Below are 16357 nucleotides of genomic sequence, written 5' to 3'. Positions count from 1 at the left end.
GAGATTTACCGTAGAGAGAGAGATTTCCCGTCATGAGAGAGGAGGACAGAGTGTGTCCTGCTGGTGTGTGTGTGTGTTCTGGGACAGATCAATATGTGTGTTAGTGTGTGTGTTTGATCTGCTGTCCTGTTTCATCAGCCGACAATGAACTCAAACATTTATGTTATCTGTTCCAAAAAAGCTTTTCTACTCTAAAAATAATGTTTTCACATTTTTCCTCATCTCAATTTTTACCTTTAAAAAAATAAAATGATTAATTGTTCTTTAATCAGCCGTTTTTGTCCTGTCAGGACAGTTTCATAAACAGATATTTGTCTAGATTGAGTCACCTAGTCACTACATTATGACTCCTCATGGTGGCGCTAAGGATCACTTGTGTTGTTGTGATTTCATCCTCATCAATCTAATAATTAATTAATTAATGTCACTTTGAAGTGGGTGCAGAATTTTTCCGAACAACACGAGTCACGTTTGGTTGGATTAGTGTGTGACGTCTAAAACACACACACACGGTGTAACTTGCACTCTGACCTCAAACAAATGAACGTAAACAGAGCCAGTGTGTTATCAGTCTGTGTGTATAAAGTGAGAACAGTTTAGTGTTAAATATAAACTCTTGTGTCCGAGTGATGAATGTTCTGCACTTTTGATGTTTGTTGACGTAAAACACAAAAACCCGTCCTGTCAGTAATCGTAGGCACGGTGTCCTAATTTGGTCTGAGGGAATTTCTCAAATGGAGCAGAGATGGAACAAAAACCTGGCGTCTATTTTTCAGAAAACTTTTACAATTTCTTCAGCTGTTACTGATATTTGTCTTCACTCGATACAGAAAAAGTATAAATTATATAAAAACAGCTAAAAGCAAAATGAGCGTCGTTCTTATATCCTCAATAGAAAAAAGTACAACCCGCAGTGGTAGAAAATTTTTGTTTAAAAAGCTCTGAAAATAAAAATTATATTTTGTTGATGTGAAACATCCATCTGAGGCCTAATAAAGTGGTCGGTGAGTGTATATATGACCCACATGGTCCATATTGACATGATAGCATCACACAGTTGCTGCAGATTTGTGGTCTGAACATCCATGATGAGAATCTCCCGTTCCACCACATCCCAAAGGTGCTCTATTGGATTGAGATCTGGGGACTGTGGAGGACATTTGAGTACAGGGAACTCATTGTCATGTTGAAGAAAGCAGTCTGAGATGATTCCAGCTTTATGACATGGAGCGTTATCCTGCTGGAAGTAGCCATCAGAAGATGGGTACACTGTGCTCATAAAGGGATGGACATGGTCAGCAACAATACTCAGGTAGGCTGTGGACTTTAAACCATGCTCAGTTGGTACTAAGGGGCCCAAAGTGAGCCAAGAAAATATCCCCACACCATTACACCAGCAGCAGCAGCCTGAACCGTTGATACAAGGCAGGATGGATCCATGCTTTCATGTTGTTGAGGCCAAATTCTGACCCTACCATCTGAATGTGGAGCAGAAATCGAGAAATCTCTGAGTTACTGTTGCCTTTCTATCAGCTCCAACCAGTCTGTCCATTCTCCTCTGACCTCTGGCATCAACAAGGCATTTTGTCCCACAGAACTGCTGCTCACTGGATATTTTCTCTTTTTGGGACCATTCTCTGTAAACCCTAGAGATGGTTGTGGGTTAAAATCCCAGTAGATCAGCAGTTTCCGGAATACTCAGACCAACAACCATGCCACGTTCAAAGTCCATTAAATCACCTTTCTTCCTCATTCTGATGCTCGCTTTGAACTGCAGCAGATTGTCTTCACCATGTCTACATGCCTGAATGCTTTGAGTTGCTGTAATGTGATTGGCTGATTAGAAATTTGCATTGAAGAGCAGTTGGACAGGTGTGCCTAATAAAGTGTGTTTTATTTCTGGGGGTTTCAGGAAAAACTGAGTTTCTGAGTGTTCAGGCATGTTCCTGGATGTTAGCACGTTTTCTCTACTTGGTGTTTCTCAGCAGTTTGTTCATGAACTGATGCCAGGAAAACTGCTGGGGATCTGCCTGAGTGATGGGAACAGCAGAGTTTTCCTGAATCCTTGAAAACTACTCAGATCGTTGATCTGATGTAGGTCTTACGCAACTCCTGTTCAGCAACATGATCTAAACCAACACATAACCAAAAACACAGAGTCTGTTTCCAGCATGGTGCAACTACGTATGCCAGTGATGAACAACTACAGTAAACACTTTTGGCCTGTGTCTGTTAACTCCGTGTTCTGTATCAGCTGGGCCCCTGACCTCAATGTAAGGGCACTCCCCATATGTATGAAAGATGTCTACGGGCTGGGATTAGTGCCACGAAAAATTATTGTATTGAATTTAAAAAGCATGAACTCAAATTTAATTTAATGTATTGAAATTGAATTTATTTTCTTTGAAATTGTTTACATATTTCAAAATTCAACTCCCTACTTTCCTTGAATTCAAAAATGCAAATCTGAACTCTAGCTTGGTGTGGCACGGCTGTTACATCATCCACGTCTGTGAGGAAGAGTAACTGAGCACATTTTATATAAATATATAAATATATAAATATATATATATATATATATATATATATATATATATATATATATATATATATATATATATATATAAATATAAATATATATATATATATATATATATATATATATATATATATATATATATATATATATATATATATATATTTTTTTTTTTTTTTTTTTTCTTCTTCATTTTAAAATTCAAAAATGATAATTGAAATCCAAAGCATTTTTCTCTATCTAGGTCAGGCTGAGACACACTTGTGCTTAGTGAGAGAGCAGGACAGCTGAACAGACTGTGGGTTTTTGTTAAACCTGCATTCTTTAAAGAGCCCAGCAGAGGGCGCCAACGTGTTTATAGAAAATGCTGTGCTCAGGTTAGTATGGCATTGTCTTTCATATGTGATTGTTTCTGGTCAAAAGCTCCCCCTGCTGGGCCATTGAAGTAACGCAAGTCTAACAACATTGATATGAGGAGTCAGTTAATCCTCCCCCTGCTGGACACCTGAAAGAATGCACTTCTTAAACTCTCCAATTTATATAAAAGGAAACACAACTGATCCTCCTGCTGGGCTTCTACATTAACAGAGGTTTAACTTCATCAGTATAAGATGTTTTTTGAAACAGCCAAAGCTCCCCCTTTGTCTGTTTTCCTCTTTGTCTTTGTATGAATCTCTGTTTTTAAACCTTCTCAGCAGCAGAAGGTGAATCAGGATCATTTCTCTCCTGTAGATAAACACTGAGGTAAGAACCAATCTTCAGTTTCCTCATATTTCCCAGTGTGCTGTGTTAAAACAACATTCCTAAAGTAAACAGACTAACAAACCTGCTGACTTTTAAATGAAGACACTGAGCAAACTGATTCCAATCAAACATTTAATTAATGATTCAGAGTTTATCCAATCAGGACTTGGTTATTGATTTAAAACAAAAACACAATAGATAAACAGAGGTCTTTATATTCTATTCTGAAATAGAAGTCATGGTTACATGTATTTTCAATTTATTTATTTTTTCAGTCGTTTACAGTAAAGAGTTAGAGTTTAACTTTTAGTAGAGATGGTAAACATGAAAAGAGTTCCTGACTTGGTTCTCTATCTCTATCTACATGTATATATCTATCTCATCACATTGATTTCCAAAGATACAATGATTGCAATGACAGCTTCCAGAAGCTTCTTGTATGTTTGAACTAATGGCCCACACTGCTCAGGTGTGATTTTGGCCCATTCCTCTGCACAGATTGTCTTTAAATCTGGAATATTCTTTGGTGCCCTCTGGTGAACCCTTTTCTTTACTTCTTTCCACAAATGTTCAGTTGGATTTAATTCCACCTCCATACTTCACTGTTGGTGTAGTGTTTTTTGGCTGATGTGCAGTGCCATTTCTCCTCCAAACATGGTCTGTAGTATGACAGCCAAAAAGTTCAGTTTTGGTCTCATCTGACCAGACAACATTCTCCCAGTATTCTACAGGCTTGTCCAGATGCTGTTTAGCAAACTTTAAACCAGCTTCAACATGTCTTTTCTTGAGGAATGGAGTTTTGCGGGCTGAGCGTCCATAGAGGCCATGGCGGTGGAGTGCATTGCCTATTGTTTTCTCTGTAACAATTGTACCTGCTGCCTCCAAGTTTTTCTGGAGCACTTTCAGGGTGGTCCTTGGCTGGTTGAGTCCTCTTCTGACTATCTTTCTGACTCCCTGGTCAGAAATCTTCAAGGAGCTCCTGTGCGTGGCCTGTTGATGGTAAGGTGGTGCTTCTTCCACTTGTGAATAATGGCCCCAACGGTGCTGACTGGAATATTCAGGTGCTTTGATATAAGTCTGTAACCAGTTCCATTCTGACGCTGAGCTACAATCAGGTTGTGAATGTCTTCAGAGAGCTCTTTGCCTTTACCTATCATGAGGTGTGTGGTATTTAACTGCTTGGTGAAAAAACACCTTTTTTATAGGACCATCAATTACACCCCTAATATATATGGTCCTCCTCCTCTTCATCAGTCTGACTCTACATCTCCCTCAGTTTCTGGACCCTCCATGCTTATTTACATGCTGCTAGTACTACGAACACATTTTTATTCATCCAATCATAATTTGTTTAATAAGATTAAGTAGGCGTCTTTAAATTCTGTTAATACAAGTGAAATTGAACTCATGGATACATGAGTTTTTAATGTTTTTTTTAGTTGCTTACAGTAAGGAGTTAAAGTTTAACTGTCAGTAGAGAGTAAATATGGAGAGACATTGTTATATCAGGTCTTGTTGAGTCTCAGTTGTCTGCTCTCAGTCATGCTCTTCTCCTCTCAGTGTTTTCTGAACCAGTTTCTAGCTGATGCCAGTTTGTACCCGAGTCCCTTTTTGGCTCCTTCTCCCAGTCGGTTCTTGATCTCCTCCAGCTTCTTGGCCTTCTCAGTGTCTCCTTTCTCCTTCATCCTCTCAATCAGGAAGTCCAGGTGAACATGAGTGGACAGGGAATCAGCTTTCAGCGCGATCTGCTCCAGTTTGACAACATGCTGGAAAGCCTCCTCCAAACACCGATCTTTATCTTCCTGAAGCTTTTTCATTTCCATCTCCAGAGCTTCCAAAACACCTGATACATCCTCACAGTCTGCTTTACTCTTTTCATACTTCTCTTTCACATCTTCTATGTCTCCTTGGTGGATTTTAGTCTTCTCAAGATGTTCTAATTGGGCTTTTTGTCTCGCAACGTTTGCTATGCCTCGTTTATGTTTCTCTTTTAAATTTTTCATCTCTCTCGGGTCGATTTTAGTCATCTCAAGGATTTCCAATTGGGCACTTGCCCTTGCAACATTTGCTATGCCTCTTTCATAATTCTCTTTCACATTTTTCAAGTCTTCTGGGCCAATTTTAATCTTCTTAAGATTTTCCAATTGAGCTTTTCCCCTTGCAACATTTGCTATGCCTTTTTCATACTTCTCTTTCATGTCCTGAAGCGTCTTTTTCACTTTTCTTGTCTTTGTCACGTAGATCCACTCCTCTTTCACGTGATCAGACGCAGGACATTTTCCAGAACAAATAGTGCAGTAGCCTTTCTCCATGACCTCACAGACTCCGGGGTTATGGGCCACGTCACATTTAGGGTAGTGACAGTTCTCCTCACAGACTGTACAGCAGGTAGCTCCATTGTAAAACAGCCCTGAAAACCACCACCCACCTTCAATGGCCTGTTTTTCTTTGTAGGGTTCATCAACTTCTACAATGAAGTCCTTGTGTTTCTCCATCTCTGCTTCCTGTTTCTTCAGGTCTTCCTGGGTCTGTCTGGTCTCCTCATCATGTCTTCTGACAAATTCTTCTTTGCTCTTCACCTCTTCTTTATTTCTCTCCATCTCTGCTTCATGTTTCTTTAGGGCTACCTCAGCCTGTTGCTTCTTGTCCTGATGTTTTTTGGCATGTTCTTCTTTGCGCTTCATCTCTTCTTCTTCGCTCTCCATCTCTGCTTCATGTTTCCTCAGAGATTCCTGAGCCTGTTTGATCTTTTCCTGATGTTTTTTGGCATCTTCTTCTTTGCGCTTCATCTCTTCTTCCTTGCTCTTCATCTCTGCTTCATGTTTCTTCAGAGCGTCTTGAGTCTGTTGAATCTCTCTCTGTTGTAGTTCAATTGTCTTAATCCGGTCTTGCAGGTTCTGGATGCAGGCTGTCAGTCTGATGCGCGAGTTGAGAACGTCCACAGTTTTCTTCAGATTTTGAGGAGCAGCTTTCTCCAGAAACTCTGAAAATTTCTCTAAAGCTTTTCTTGTTCTCTGCTCTGCCTGTTCAAGGATTTCTGCGTCCTCTGTCCGGTCGTCTTTTTGGGTGTTATCAAACAGGAAGAAAACTGGCACATCCATTTCATTCATGGCACACTTAACATTTGCTGCTTTTATAGCACCCAGAGCATCTTTAGGTTTTCTTCCATCTGAGTGTGTAAAGAGACAGACGATGTTCTTCTCCATGTCGTTCCCAAACAGAGACACCACTGAGTCAAAGATGTACCTTGAACGGTCGCTCAGTCGATTCTCACTCGCTTTCAGCACCAGACCCACCACATTAATCTCATGGACTCCGTTCTCAGAGCGAAACAAGTCGTACAGCCTTTTGCTAACAATGTCGTCTTGTTCAGTTCCTCTGGTGTCTCCGTATCCAGGAGTGTCGACGATGGTCAGAGAGAAGGGCAGAGGTTTACCTTCAAACCCAAAGATCTCATACATTATCACGTCTGGGGTCTGACTTTCGCTCTGAGCTCTCTCCTCCTCTTCTACAATCTTAAACCAAACGTCGTCCTCCCACTTCACTCCCATGGCATAGTTAGTCAGAGCGTTGATCAGAGTAGACTTTCCTGTTCCTGTTTCACCAACCAGTAAGATGGTTCTGTTTGTCCTGATTGGATCTTTTTGGCCGAGGGTCATTTTAGTAACACCTCCAGTTGTGTCTTTCGTCAGGTTCAGCTGGTACAGAGCAGGAGATCCTTGATGGATCAGTTTTTTACTGATGTGGTCATATCTGGATAAGTTGGGCCTGTAAAACAGAGAAAGAATTAGCTTAAAGCAAAATACAATGAAGAACTCTTGAAAAAGAATCTTAGCTTTAATACATGTATATTCAGTGCTCAACAAATTTATCAGTAAAATAAAATACAAAGACCATTCAGCATCATGGAGTGTTCCAAATGGCATATTGCAGGTGAAAGACAACAGTTAAGCAACCATTCCTCATTGAAAACTGTGATGTAAAGGTGACGTCACAGAGGGGAGTCCCTCTGGTTCTGCCTCTGTTTAACATTAATAAACGTGGTCCTCCGTGGCTCCCACCTTAATGTGGTGGAGAGATTTGAGTGTGTCAATGACCCTAGGAGCTATGTTGTCAGGGGCAATTGCCCCTGGTCAGGTCTCCCAAGGCAAACTGGTCCTAGGTGAGGGGTGAGACGAAGTGCGGTCAAAGAGCGATGATTGATAAATAACAGGGATAAGTTCACCCTGGCCTGAGGGTCTCCGGAGCCTCATCCTGAAGCCAGGCCTGGGGTCGGGGCCCGCAGGGGAGTGCCTGGTAAATGACATGAGTCCATTCTCCTGTGGACCCACCACCTGCAGGAGGAGCCATAGGGGTCCATGCAGTGTGGATTGGGCAGCGGTCAAAGGCAGAGTCTTGGCAGCCCCGGTTATGGAAACTGGCTTTTGGGACATGGTATGTCACCTCACTGGTGGGGAAGAAACCTGAGCTGGTGCAGGCGGTAGAGAGATACCGGCTAGATAGTCGGGCTCACCTCAAAACACAGCTTGGGCTCTGGAACCAACCTTCTCGAGAGGGGTAGGACTCTCTTCTTTGCTGGCATTTCTCCAGGTGAGAGGTGGAGAGCAGGTAACTTATAGCTCCCCAGCTCTCTGCCGGTGTGTTGCAGTTCTCTGCAGATTGCTTCTCTGCGCCTTTGGGTCAGAGAATGGGTCCTGACTGTCGTTTGTGCTCACGCACCAAACAGCAGTCCACCCTTTCTGGAGTCCTTGGGACGGGTGCTGGAAAACACCCCAACTGTGGACTCCATTGTCTTACTGGAGGACTTCAACGCTCACGGGGGCAATGACAGCGTGACTTGGAGGGGTGTGATTGGGAGAAAAGGCTTGCCTGATCTGAACCACAGCAGTGTTCAGTTGTTGGACTTCTGTGCTAGTCACAGTTTGTCTATAACACCATGTTTGAACATAAGGGTGTTCATAAGTGCACCTGACACCAGGAAACCCTAGCTTGCAGATTAATGATCAACTTTAGGGATAGACCAATTATCTGGCGGGCTGATTCTCTGGGCCGATATTTGGCATTTTGGGACATATCGGCATCTGCCATTTTTCAATCCGATGGCCGATAAGAAAACAATTTAAAACTGTGTTGTTTCAGCTCTGATGCAGCTGCACCGCTGTCTGCAGTCACTACTCAGTCCCCAGCACCGTCCCACCCACAGTACCATCTGATTGGCTACAAGCAGAGCCATGGCTCTGGTAACAGCCAATCAGCAGTGAAAGCCATGTGCATGCAGTGATTTCTCTCAAACACACATAGATGAAAAAGTTTTTGTCAAGAGGAGAAACTCTGGAGAGCAGATAAATGTTTCTAAGGTAAGTTAAGGCAGCAGACTCTCCCAAAATTGTTATAAACTTCCCAGTCCTCTATACTCACATCTAACATTACTGTAAACCCAATAATGATGTGCCACAGTTCCTCCAGACGTAATGTGTGACCACATGAATTAAGGTTGCTGATAATAATACTGAAATAGTCTTAGTAGAAGTTTGTGTGTGAGAGAGAGTAGAAACCTGATGTACTCCATTCTCCATTCTGTGAACGTAAGCACTCGGCTCAGCAGATCACTGAACAGTTCTTAGTGAAATGAGAGAAAGTTGTTGTTGATTTGGTTATTTATTTAGACTCAACACACAAAAGCACCTGAAAACAGATAGATAACTATAAACACAGCCCAACTGAACTAAACCCCGACTGTGGAACAGTCTCCCCATCCGTATAAGAGCCTCCCCGATCATAGAGATTTTTTAATTCTTCCTTGAAGGCCCACTTCTTTTTCCAGTTTGGTGACCTCAGGATTGGATCACTGCTTTTTGCAGATGATGTGGTCCTATTGGCTTCATCAAGCCATGACCTTCAACTCTCTCTGGAGCGGTTCGCAGCCCAGTGTGAAGCGGCTGGGATGAGAATCAGCACCTCCAAATCCGAGTCCATGGTCCTCAGCCGGAAAAGGGTGGAGTGCCCTCTCCAGGTCAGGGAGGAGATCTTGCCCCAAGTGGAGGAGTTTAAGTATCTCGGGGTCTTGTTCACGAGTGAGGGAAGGATCGAGCGAGAGATCGGCGGGTGGATCGATGTGGCGTCTGCAGTAATGCGGACTCTGCACAGGTCTGTCATGGTGGAGAGGGAGCTGAGCCGGAAGGCAAAGCTCTCTGTTTACCGGTCGATCTTCGTTCCCACCCTCACCTATGGTCATGAGCTTTGGGTAGTGACCGAAAGAACAAGATCGCGGGTACAAGCAGCTGAAATGAGCTTCCTCTGTAGGGTGGCCGGGCTCTCCCTTAGAGAAAGGGTGAGAAGCTCCGCTATCCGTGAGGAGCTCGGAGTAGAGCCGCTGCTCCTCCGCGTTGAGAGGAGCCAGATGAGGTGGCTCGGGCATCTGATGAGGATGCCTCCTGGACGCCTCCCTGGTGAGGTGTTCAGGGCACGTCCCACCGGGAGGAGACCCTAGGCAGACCCAGGACACGCTGGAGAGACTAAATCTCTTGGCTGGCCTGGGAACGTCTTGGGATTGATGACTGACTTATTCTACAGCTGTTATCAGTGGATGTTGAGTGTTAATTTACAACTCACTTCACCAATTTTAACAAGAGTGGGGGGTTTTGAACTGATTTTATGCTCTTGTTTTTTTCCCAGTAAAGAAAACTTAAAATCTCTGAAAGTCAAAAATTTCTCAAAAATAACACACAACTACTAAAACACATTTTCTGTTCTGGAATGAAAGATAACAACTTTAAGTTGTCAATTAAAAAATATCGTGCTTAGCTGTTTTTTTTTGTTTTGTTTTTTTTTATAAATCAGTACATTTGAATATTTACTGATACCAGCAATAATTCAATTTTAGCATTAAAGGTATCGGACTCAAAAAAACTTAAAGCAAATACAACCTCACCCTTCCACTCAGACTGGACCTGTGGCTTAAAACCAGCTCTCATTGACTGAGGTGCTGTGGGTTTCCTCGACAAACATGAGGTCAATTTGTTTGGTCTCCATCAGCTTGAAAAGAGCGGCTCCTTTAAAAAATAAATAACTAAAAAAATAGATTTTAAAAAATTAGCAACAGTCAGAAGAACGGTCAGTAAAAGGTAAAAACATCAAAAAATCATCATCATTGATGATTTCAGCTTTTACCCTTAGTACCAGTTTTCTGAGTCTTTAAATCTCCTGATCTGTAAAAACCTCCTCCCTATAGCTAAAACTAACTTCTTACTGCTGAACTCAGAGAAGACTGAAGTCATTGTTCTTGGACCCAAACATCTCAGAGAAGCTTTCTTGAACAACATCGCCGCCTCGACGACATCAGCTTGGCTTCCAGCACCACTGTCAGGAACCTGGGAGTTCTTTTGGATCAGGTCCTGTCCTTTAACTCTCACATCCAACAGGTCTCAAGGACGGCATTTTTTTTTATCTTCGTAATATCAAGAGAATTAGACACATCTTGTCTCGGAGCGATGCTGAGAAACTAGTCCATGCTTTCGTTTCTTCTAGGCTGGACTACTGTAACTCTCTTTTATCCGGCTGTCCTAATAAGTCTATTAGGACTCTTCAGCTGGTTCAGAATGCTGCCGCTCGGGTACTGACTTGGACTGGGAGGAGAGAGCACATCTCTCCAGTGTTAGCGTCTCTACACTGGTTACCTATAAAATCTAGGATAGAGTTTAAAATTCTTCTTTTGACTTACAAAGCGCTTAATGGCATCGGGCCATCCTATCTTAAAGACTTAATCGTTCCGTATAATCCGTCTGGGTCTTTGCGTTCTCAACATGCTGGTCTGCTCGTTGTACCTAGGGTCTCTAAAAGTAGTCTGGGAGGTCGAGCCTTTAGTTATCAGGCTCCTCTTCTTTGGAATAACTTACCGGTTGAGGTCCGGGGAGCAGACACGGTCTCAACCTTTAAGAGTAAACTTAAAACTTTCCTTTTTGATAAAGCTTACAGTTAGAGCTGGATCAGGTCTGAACCAGCTCTTAGTCATGCTGCTATAGGTTTAGACTGCTGGGGGGATTTGACACACAGGGCTCCTGTTTCCCTCTTTTTCTGTCAGTCTAACTTCCAGTCTTAATGTCCTGTTATAGTTACTGACCATACACCTCTCTGGGAGGATCTGAGTTTGTCTCAAAGGTTCCTGGGGATCGGTGAAGTGGACGGTCTACTGCTGTGCTCCTGTCAGACTCCAGCTGCTACAGCTTTGGATTATTGCCGGGAATGGCCTGCTACCATGGTCTCCTCAGATGTCTGTCTAACATGAGTCTGGTTCTGTCCAGACTCATTTCTGCCCGTTAAAGGGAAGTTTTTCCTCTCCATTGTAACTTACTAAATGCTGCAAAGTCCTGTACTCATGGTGGGTCAAGATAAGATCAGACTCCTTATCTTGTCTTGATGTTGGGTTTCTGCTAATAAAATTTTATTAACATTTATGGGTCTAGACCTGTAAATGTTTTTGTTAAGTGTCTTGAGATAACGTTTGTTATGATTTGGCGCTATACAAATAAAGATTGCTTAAAGATTGATTGATAGCTCTTCCTGGTGAGTAGTCTGGCTGATTTAAAAACTAAGCACAGGTCAGAGAAAAAGTCCCCGGTATTTGGCAGCTAGGAGTAGTCTGCACCAGGAAGGTTTTATAACTGCCGGGGAGAAGACAGACTGAGAGTCCTCTGAGTCATAGGGAAATCACTCTCAGACTCCGACATCCTCATGCTCAGTTTCTTTGTTTCAACTACTCTTTTTAACAGATTCAATATTTTTTCTTTTCTGAGACACTTTCGGAAGATCAGACGTGTCCTCATCCATTATTTCTCTACACCTCACACTCCCAGCTGAGGCTGACAACATGGATTTATTTTTGGAATCAGAAAAAAAAACGCAACAACTGGAGTCCCCATAATGAGAGGGACCGGGGAGGGCTCTGCCTGAGCAGAAACAAGAAGCTGGATGACTTACATCCGAGGGTAAGCGTCTTGAATGATTGTTCCTTTCTCCACCACATGGCTAACCTAACCATAGCTGTGCTATGTAGGAACAACAATGGCCAATTAATGGCGGGCGGGGGGGTGGGCAGACTTCACAGAGTCATCATACCCCACTACCTTTCCTACAGCCAGACCAGCGCCCTTCACTGAGCACCGCACCGCGGAGAGAAGTTTGATGGCATGACGTCAAGTCAGCCTTTCTTACTCTGCGGCTGCAGCCTCCTCCACTGGACTGTGCCAAACAAATGCACACTGCCCTCGCTAACAACACACACACATTCATACATTCACACACACACACACATACACTAAACTAGAGTAAATGATTAAGTGGCAACTCATAAACACACTCACACCAAAAAAAATTACAAAAAGTTGAATCAAAAGTCAATTCCCTCTCAGCTCCTCACTCACAGAGAGACAGATAAAGACAGATAGAGACGGACACCTAAAATATAACTTAGACTATTTTAGACTGCTCTGGTTGAGGAGCTGTCTACATATTTTGTTTTAGTATGTTTTATTTGTTATCATGAGTTTGTTAGTCTGTTATCCTGTGACTGACAGAAACAAAGACATGTTTTTCTCATATTTTCACCCATAAATAAGGTGAATCAAAGTCTGATAACCATACATCAAAAGTCTCCTTCCAGCTAATGTGTCTCCAAAGGGTTGTTAAAACCTTTGTTTTTAACAGCACTGTCCCAATGGTGGATTCACAGGGGATTAAAAACAATTATTCCAAATGATGTTGATGGGCACTAAAGGAAATGATCAGCTGAAGTGTTATAAAATGCTGAAGATGCTGTGGCTGATATTACAGTTTGTGTTATGGTTCAGTTAGAGGACTCACATGGCCGTGGTCTTGTCTTCAGGGGTGTTGGCTTCTGAAACACTTTTCAGTTCTCTGTGTAAAAAAAGAACAGTGTTATTTTCATATCAGTCATCATCATTTAGTAAAGTGATATACCTGAAATCATCACTGAGTCATAAAAAGGTGCTGTCTATTTGAGTTCTTCATCTACATTTTTTTTTTCAGGTCTAAAATTATGCAGTTAAGTAAATTAAATGGTGTTCTTACCTGATGTTTGTCTCTCAGGGGGAAGACGCTGTGTGTGGACCAGAGTCAAAGGGATGCAAGGTTTATAAAGGCAGAGGGAGGGCGCTCCGAGGTCACATGATTTCACAGAAACAGGCTCAAAGACAGAGACTGGAGGGACTCAGTTATCTGTGTTTGAATACTGCTCTTTTCTATCAAAACTTAGCACACAGTTAAAAAAATGTGTGTTTGATAGATTATTCTTTGCTTCTTAGTAATATAAGTTTTTTCCGTTGTAAAGCCTGTTTATTTCACTTTTAAATGGAGATCACTGCATTAAGCATTAGCATTAGACCCAGACAAGGCAGGCTGTGGTGGATCCTTGCCAGTAACCACTCCAGACACATTGTTTGCCTTTGCCAAAATGTCGTTCTTAATGAAAGAGGGAGCATTAGAAACTAGAAAAAAAAGTCCTGAAGAAATTGCTGTGAATGCAGAATGCTAAAGGAAAATGAGTGAAGATTAATTGGAAAAAGAAATAAAGTCTTAAAAAGCTTGAGCTGAACTGCTAATGCAGAATGCTGAAGGACAACGACTCAAGATAATTTTGAAAAAGAACTGAATAAAGTCTTGAAAAGCTCCCGCCGAACTGCTAATGCAGAATGCTGAAGGACAACGACTGAAGATAAGTTTGAAAAGGAACTGAACAAAGTCTTGAAAAGCTTGTGCTGAACTGCTAATGCAAATAATGAAGGAGACTGACTGAAGATATGTCTGAAAATGGTTGAATGAAAACTTGAAAAGCTTGTGCGGAACTGCTAATGCAGGATACTGAAGGAGGCTGTCGTGAACTCTTGAATTAATCAATGGATGAATGAATTCATGTTATGAATGGTTGAATGTAAGAAATTATCTTATGAATGACTAAAATAATTTCTGGAAATGGTTGAATGAATTTTTGAAAAGCTTGCACATAACTGCAGAATGCAGAAGGAGCCTGTGATGAACTCTTGGATTTAAAGAAATGAATTGATAAATCAATGGGTTGGATGAATTAAAAGTTTAAATGGCTGAAGAAACTGAAACAGACAATGTGCTTCAAAAGTCTATTTCAGAGAAACCATGGTGGGTGACATCCATTCATCACACAGTCTTCGGCACGCCTTTGAAAATACTGTTAGAGTGTGATACTTAGTGTCCTGTGTGTGAGTTCAACCATGTAAACCTGTCAGCTAAGGCCCATCTGAAGCCAGGTGTTGCCATGGTGATCATTGTTTACCAACTACCATCAGAGAGCTGGTTGAGGCTGTTAATTTCCAATAGCTTATCACTGAAATCATAGTCTTGAACTGCCTGCAACTGTAACAAAACGGTAGGAGCGATCAAAAATTTGACTGGACCGTACCAATCCCAAGACCCTAATGAAGCTGTTCATGTCAGTTTCATGTTTGTAGACACAGAAATGTGGCCGTGACAGCGAGAGACGGATGAGTGATCCTCCACCGATCTCTGAGAAATCCCCTCACGAATTACCATTGAAGTAGATGGGGTGATCTTTTGGCTTTTCTTGATAGTTGGCCATTTTGTGATTAAGTGCTCTATCCTTTTGCTTCTAAAACCACTTTGTCAGAAGCAGGACATGATTATCTCGATTTTGACGCCTTATGCGTGTTGATAGCTCAAAATATGTGGTCAAGGGGGCCGTTTTCCCAGTAAGTTTCCAGGTTTCGTCCACTCTGTCGTTTAAATCTTCGTTTTGAATATGAAACCCACTGAATGAAGCCAAAAGATAGCTCAATATTTTGTTTGAATGAAGTTTCTAAGTGAATGTATGACTGAATAAGAAGGGTTTGAAGCAGGCTGAAAAAAAGTCCTGAAGGGAGGAAAATTCTGAAAATTTCCCATTCATCTCTATGAGACCAAAATTGCATAAAAAGTGAAATATCTCTGAAAGTATTTGTGAAAAGGCCATGAAAAGTCATAGCCCCTATGTCCCAAATGAGACACACGTTTTAAAGTTTGAACGGTAAAAATCGGTTGAAGTTTGTAGAAGGAGTAGCGGGCCAAAAAATAACGAAGAAGAAGATTTTTTTGTAACAGCTTTAGATGGTTACCAAGGAGTAGAACAGGAGTGAAGGTGTCCTGTATATTCATCCCTTTCTTCACCACCTCCCTCAACTTTTCTGTAGCATCCAAACACACGGCGATGGCCCTTTGTATTCTAGGGGCCGCCTTCATGGACTCATATCCGTTCAGTTTTTTTTGCAGCCAGCCCAGCCTCCTGGCACAGGCATGGTGCCAAGTTAGCACACGCACCACGTACACCACCAAAACTCTACCTACCTAAACCCCAAATAAACACCAAAAGCCACACATAGGGAAAGAATAAACTAAGGACAGAACCCTACAAAACCCTCAAAAACTGACAAATTCATTGCTCTCAGCTCCACACACACTCCGCCATCTCAGAGAGAGAGATCATCAACATGACTCAGCACACAATCACTGAGCTGAACCCTGTTCCTCATACATGGTTCAAATAATCTGCGCTAATGTCCTTTTATTTTGATTCAGTTGACAGGATGATTGAAGGCTGGTTAAGTCAGTTTCTCTGAGGCTGAATTGCGCTGTATCACTCTGGTTAACTGGATCCAAACGCGAGTGATGGGCGTGCCTGTGCTATCTGAAAAAAGAGCAGTGTGGATCACAGAAATCATGATTGACTGTCATAATTAGTAAGTAGTAAGGAAAGAGCGACGTTTTCACACAAAAACGGCTTCAAACAAATCTGGAGGAGTTTGAAACACAGAAAACAGAAACATTACAACTGTCAATTCAAACACTTTAACTGCAGCAAAGGCGAGACAAGCAGCTTGGCAAGGGACTGATGGCAAGTTAAATGCTCACACAAGGAATATGAATGAATGTGCATTGCTGTATAAGGCTGTAGTCCAGGCTAATAATCTAAATGTGAGTGTTGGCTGCTGCCTCACGGCCTAATGGCCTTGATTAATCACTTCCTTTCAAGACTGA

General features: G+C 42.0%; 1 protein-coding gene across 1 annotated transcript; it reads right to left on the bottom strand.

The window, feature by feature from the left end:
• Positions 1 to 3444: 3444 nt before the first annotated feature.
• LOC141788608 (uncharacterized) lies at positions 3445 to 13390 on the bottom strand. Its single transcript, XM_074667514.1, has 3 exons — positions 13367 to 13390; positions 13139 to 13192; positions 3445 to 7048 (listed from the first exon to the last, which is right to left on the bottom strand). Coding segments are annotated over exons 2-3 (2214 nt in total). The 5' UTR covers positions 13141 to 13192; positions 13367 to 13390; the 3' UTR covers positions 3445 to 4836.
• Positions 13391 to 16357: the final 2967 nt, after the last annotated feature.

This window comes from Halichoeres trimaculatus, unplaced genomic scaffold, assembly GCF_033239565.1.
Source record: "Halichoeres trimaculatus isolate MK-OKI-2021-1 unplaced genomic scaffold, fHalTri1.1 fHalTri1_scaffold_4, whole genome shotgun sequence".
In the NCBI taxonomy this organism is placed as follows: domain Eukaryota; kingdom Metazoa; phylum Chordata; class Actinopteri; order Labriformes; family Labridae; genus Halichoeres; species Halichoeres trimaculatus.
This window is presented reverse-complemented; position numbering and strand designations above follow the sequence as displayed.